This window comes from Doryrhamphus excisus, chromosome 15, assembly GCF_030265055.1.
Source record: "Doryrhamphus excisus isolate RoL2022-K1 chromosome 15, RoL_Dexc_1.0, whole genome shotgun sequence".
In the NCBI taxonomy this organism is placed as follows: Eukaryota; Metazoa; Chordata; class Actinopteri; order Syngnathiformes; family Syngnathidae; genus Doryrhamphus; species Doryrhamphus excisus.
The window spans coordinates 6,595,001-6,600,241 of record NC_080480.1 but is presented as its reverse complement, the minus strand read 5'-3'; the positions used below and the strand labels follow the sequence as shown (position 1 = coordinate 6,600,241).

Genomic DNA, 5,241 nt, shown 5'->3' with positions numbered 1-5,241 from the left:
AGCCAATCAGAAGGCGCGGTGGGCGGGACCTAGCCTGTCCCTTTTCCAATAATTGCAAAGTCTCAAAATGTTGACTCACCATTACTTTCTACCGCAATACTTTGTACTCTACAGGACTCGCTACTACTCCACTGTACTTTATATAGTTCACGCCAGTGTACTGTAGTAGACTGTGTAAGTAGTAAACAAAGTTTGGGTGCACATGGTTATTATGTCATAACATTGCAGGATGGAAGAATGTTGTCACAACGTCAACATACTGTATGTCATAAACCTAACAGCTACTTTTTACAACTCGTTACTATTATAATATACCGTATAGTGTACAGTAAATGTTCCTACATTTATTATATATAGTATGGATTGTTTTAAATGTATTTTCATGTGTTTAGTGTACTTGTATTTATAAATACATGAATACATTGTTGGTATAAAGTATATATATTGATGTGGTACAAGTTATCTATGCAATGACGCCCCCTCCCCACCTCGATGAGAGGGGAGTGGGAGGTCCATCCTCATCGGCATCCACTCGGCATTCAAGTCATGTCGAATCTCCTCAGCACCTTCAGCGTCAGCGTCTTCATCTTCACGGCTTTGCTCATCGAACGTAAGTACGATACCGTATCAGCACCTGGAACTTTGCTAACCTTGTCTTCACCTTTCGCCACGACGATCTTTGGCAACATGCTACATGCTAGCCCGTCTGTACATCTTAGTCAATCAAGTCTAAACGAGCTAAGCTAACGAAGCTTTCATGCTAGCTGGATGGTTGATGATTACATGCGCGACAAATGTGTTTGTTCTTCTTTCTGATTGGCTGCATTGCGCAGGGCGTGTTGCGTTCAGGTGTCGTCTGTGTAGTGGGACATACAAGACAACGTGGCGACGGTGGCGTCTTTTGCAGCACAAACTTTTTTTCACCCACAATTAAGCCTCGTATACTTCACATCCTCTCATTCATTAGCTGATAAAAAACAAATAAATAATAACGAGTTGCTTTGAAAATACTGAAAATGAACATTCTGATCCCTGAAGTCTCCACCTCAAAATCAATATCACTAAAATCATAAATACATGACACACATGAGTACATGCCATAACAAATACAAGCATGTATTTGTTAGCATGTTAGCCCAAAATGTGTAATATGAACCAATGAAATGTAATAAGATAGATGTTTCAAAATGTATGTATTTTAGTGTGAGTGTGTAGTACTGTCATGGAGTAGCAGTGTGCTCTTTATCTCTGAAATGAACACAAATAGAAGAGAAGCAGCGAGAGCTTTACTCCTTCAGGTCACACACGCTGGATGGCATCCAAGCAGAGTGCTGCTTTGGGAAGTAGCGGTGGCACCGTGCCTGCATGCTAGGAGGTAGAAGGAAACACACCTCATCCACTTTGCAAGGAAAAAGCCACAGGAACCATTCCAGTGATTGCAAGGTGACTAAAATAAACAGGCTGGTGACCGCTTCAGGGTGCCCCCCCCCCACCACACTAGCTGGGATAGACTCCAGCTCAGCCGTGATCCTGAACAGGAAAGAATAAATCTTGAAGGCATCATATTTATAAATTAATTTTAATTAATTTTCGTATCCTCATGCTGGAGCCTATCCCAGCTAACTTGATACACCCTGGACTGCTTTATTTCTTCAGGCCTTGTATGGGGAACGTACGTGTCAGCTATTTGGCCTCCATACTAATTCTAAGCACGTTTCATGTCACCTTATCAAAAGTAAGAAAGTTCCCTGCCAGAGTTTGAATGTCATTTTTTTTCATGTCATTCTATCACTTTTATTGGAAGACTTGAAGAAAGGAGACTGCAGGGGTTATTCGTGTTGGATGATGAATAAATCAAAGTGATGAAAACATATGCTGTGCCCTTGGCTTGCAGCGTGTGTGTGTGCGTGTGTGTGTGTGTAATGCATGGAAGCGGAGCAGGGCTTGATGGGAAGGGAGGAAGACAATACTGGTTTCAGCGTGTGTGTGTGTGCGTGTGTAATGCATGGAAGCAGAGCAGGGAGGAAGACAATACTGGCTTGCAACGTGTGGGCTGAAAGTGGACGTGTGAGAGGAAGACAGTGTGGGTTGTGGGAGTGGGAGTTATATGGTGTATGGCACCATGCATCCCACTCCGCTTTTTACAACACACACAAACTTCCAATTCATGGTAAAAGTCAAATTCAATTGTGAAGGTAACATACTATGTTTACATTTTTTAGTAAAAAAAAGCCCAAATGAGAAGATACCCTTGTTGCCCAACAGATACCCTCTGATGGATGTATTTGGCACAGCGGCGTTGGGGCTGTTGGGAGGAGGGGAGGGGCTACGAGATGATGTGGGCTGGTCGGCAGATCATCTCCAAGGTGACGTGTACCCGGCATCGGGATTGGCTCTGGCTGCTGCCTATCACGACATCAAGACCCGCCTTGCCAGTCTGGAGAGGGAGAACAGCAGCATCAAAAGAAAACTCAAACATTACGAGGTCAAGGTGCACATTCACACATTCATACATACAGTATACATACATACATAGAGTACACATTCATATATTGATCCATACATCCAATATAGATAAAAACGTGTTACATATGCTGAGTGTTTTCTGTCTTCTTTTGAATGAAATGAAGTTTCCCATGATGAGTCCATTTGGGGAGGAGAGGGTGGGCTTTCCCAGTGAGTCCATGCTCAAAGACAATGACATCATCCATCATCCTGAGACCACCAACCTCCAACACAGGATCAACTCTCTCAGCCAGGAGGTACGGTCTGCTCATCACATCAATGTTACCAACAACGTCAGGACACTCGAAGCTCTCATAATATCACTCAGTAAGGAGAAATATTTCAATCCCTTCAGAACACCACATGATGATGATAATTACTCTCGTTATTATTGTTATGCAAGCAGAGAGAGACAGAATGTAAAAGATGCCTGTTGGTGTGTCTCAGCTCCAGAAGAGCAAGGAGAGAGAGGAGCAACTGGAGGATGTCATCCAAGCCTATGAGAAGATTCACTTGGAGAAAAACAGCGTCCAGAGAGATCTTGACAAGATGGTTAACGCAAACACGTGTAGATGATATCAGTACGGGTATCACCTTGACGTTCTTCTTTTGTTTTTTAGACAACGCTAGCAGAGCAGCACATGGAGCAAATCCGCAGTCTGGAGTCGGCTCTCAGGCAGAGAGAAACGTCCCTGCAAAAACTCACCACTCATCAAGGTGTTCTCCACGCCAGCCTGCTTGTACCTCGAGGTCAGCTCTCATATTCATGCAAGTCTTTCATGTTTTCCAAAAACAAGAATTGGGTGCACAGGAAGGGATCTTCTGTAATTTCATACCTCATTTCATACCAAATAAAAAAAGAGGGCAGAGGGCCGACACTGCAGAGCTCCTGCAGTCTGGATGCGCTGTCAGGTGTGAAGCTGCAGCGTCTGGAAGCAGAGCTGGAAGGAGCGCTGCACCGGGCCGAGGGAGCGTCTCAGAGAGAGAAGGAGCTGAGGGCTGAGCTGCAGAGGCTCCAGGAGGAAGTCGCTCAACTACAAGAGGCACACAGAACCAGAGAGGTAGAGGTTTGCTTGATTTTGGAGAAACTTTTCACAGAAATGCCTTTGAAGTGGGGCTGCACGGTAGTCGAGTGGTTAGCGCACAGACCCCACAGCTAGGAGACCAGGGTTCAATTCCACCTTTGGCCATCTTTGTGTGGAGTTTGCATGTACTCCAGTTTCCTCCCACATTCCAAAAACATGCTAGGTTAATTGGCGACTCCAAATTGTCCATAGGTATGAATGTGAGTGTGAATGGTTGTTTGTCTATATGTGCCCTGTGATTGGCTGGTGACCAGTCCAGGGTGTACCCCGCCTCTCGCCCGAAGACAGCTGGGATAGGCTCCAGCACCCCCGCGACCCTCATGAGGATAAGCGGTAGAGAATGAAAGAATTGTTTTATTTGTAGTGATGATGGGCTGCACGGCGGATGAGTGGTTAGCACGCAGACCTCACAGCGAGGAGACCCGAGTTCAATCCCACCCTCGGCCATCTCTGTGTGGAGTTTGTATGTTCTCCCCGTGCATGCGTGGGTTTTCTCCGGGTACTCCGCTTTCCTCCCACATTCCAAAAACATGCTAGGTTAATTGGCGACTCCAAATTGTCCATAGGTATGAATGTGAGTGTGAATGGTTGTTTGTCTATATGTGCCCTGTGATTGGCTCTCGCCCAAAGACAGCTGGGATAGGCTCCAGCACCCCCGCAACCTTGTGAGGATAAGCGGTAAAAAATGAATGAATGAACCTTTGAATTGGTTGGGCGTTGCCCTATGATGTAACATACAGAGAATAATGTTTATCATGTGATGGATTGACCTCCTCTGGTCAGGCAAGGGGAATAATCCCAAAATAATGCCCACGGCTTTCCTCTTGTCCTTACCATCAAAATATTTTCTTTTCTTCTATATTGGATTTGGATCATGTACTATCGGCTGCACTTTGGTTATCCCTGTCTTTATTCATAGAGACCGCCGTCAGAAACACTATTTCCCTAGCAGGAATTCATCAAGTCCATAAAAAGTGACAGAGGACCGTAGCGTAATGTGCTAATAATAAACATAAGTACTAATGATGTCTCTGTGGAGCAGGAGTTGGGGCCACACTGTGAGCACTGTGATGTAGAATGGATCAAGAAAGCTGGAGATGAACAGTAAGTACGTTACATGACATTACATGACTTTATGACCTTATCAACAAATCAATGTACACTACAACGTACAGCATTCTGTTTCTGTTGGAATAAAAATAGAAATGTCCATGGGAATATGTCGCTCAGCGTCTGGCTGTGTTGCAGGGTGAATCTAGCGTTGGCCTACACCGAGCTCACAGAGGAGTTGGGTCGTGTCCGAGCATTGGCTGCAAAACAGAAGAAGCTTCTGCTGCAGACCCCACGGGAACCTGGTAGGTGTCCTGGCTAACATGGCTCCTTAGGAGGCCAAGTTATTGATGATAGGCTGGAGAACCTTCCTTTCATGACTATATGAATCAGTTTGTCATCATACATACCATCTTCATAATATCATGATGCCAAAACAAACATGGGGTGCATGATCATTATCAGACCTATATGAGGGAATATGACATCATAGCCAAAAATCCAATAACATCAAAAACAGGTTCAATAACTGATCATTTAAATAAATGCGTCAAGATTACCGTGTTAGCAAACAAGTCAAGCAAAAGTTGACTGTGATCCC

At 44.6% G+C, this 5,241-nt stretch overlaps 1 protein-coding gene across 5 annotated transcripts in view; it reads left to right on the top strand.

The window, feature by feature from the left end:
* Positions 1–340: 340 nt before the first annotated feature.
* Positions 341–5,241, top strand: part of LOC131103063 (TANK-binding kinase 1-binding protein 1-like) — a 9,248-nt gene continuing 4,347 nt past the window's right edge. Inside the window, exons 1-9 of one of the 5 annotated variants that reach the window (XM_058048945.1) lie at positions 544–610; positions 1,299–1,443; positions 2,266–2,491; positions 2,631–2,762; positions 2,953–3,057; positions 3,126–3,255; positions 3,367–3,566; positions 4,633–4,694; positions 4,839–4,945. In XM_058048945.1, coding sequence (XP_057904928.1) covers positions 2,276–2,491; positions 2,631–2,762; positions 2,953–3,057; positions 3,126–3,255; positions 3,367–3,566; positions 4,633–4,694; positions 4,839–4,945 — 952 coding nt within the window. In that variant the 5' untranslated portion in view covers positions 544–610; positions 1,299–1,443; positions 2,266–2,275. Of the gene's footprint in view, positions 611–1,298; positions 1,444–2,265; positions 2,492–2,630; positions 2,763–2,952; positions 3,058–3,125; positions 3,256–3,366; positions 3,567–4,632; positions 4,695–4,838; positions 4,946–5,241 lie in introns of all 5 variants that reach the window. The other 4 variants (XM_058048944.1, XM_058048942.1, XM_058048941.1 and 1 more) reach the window with 4 other exon arrangements.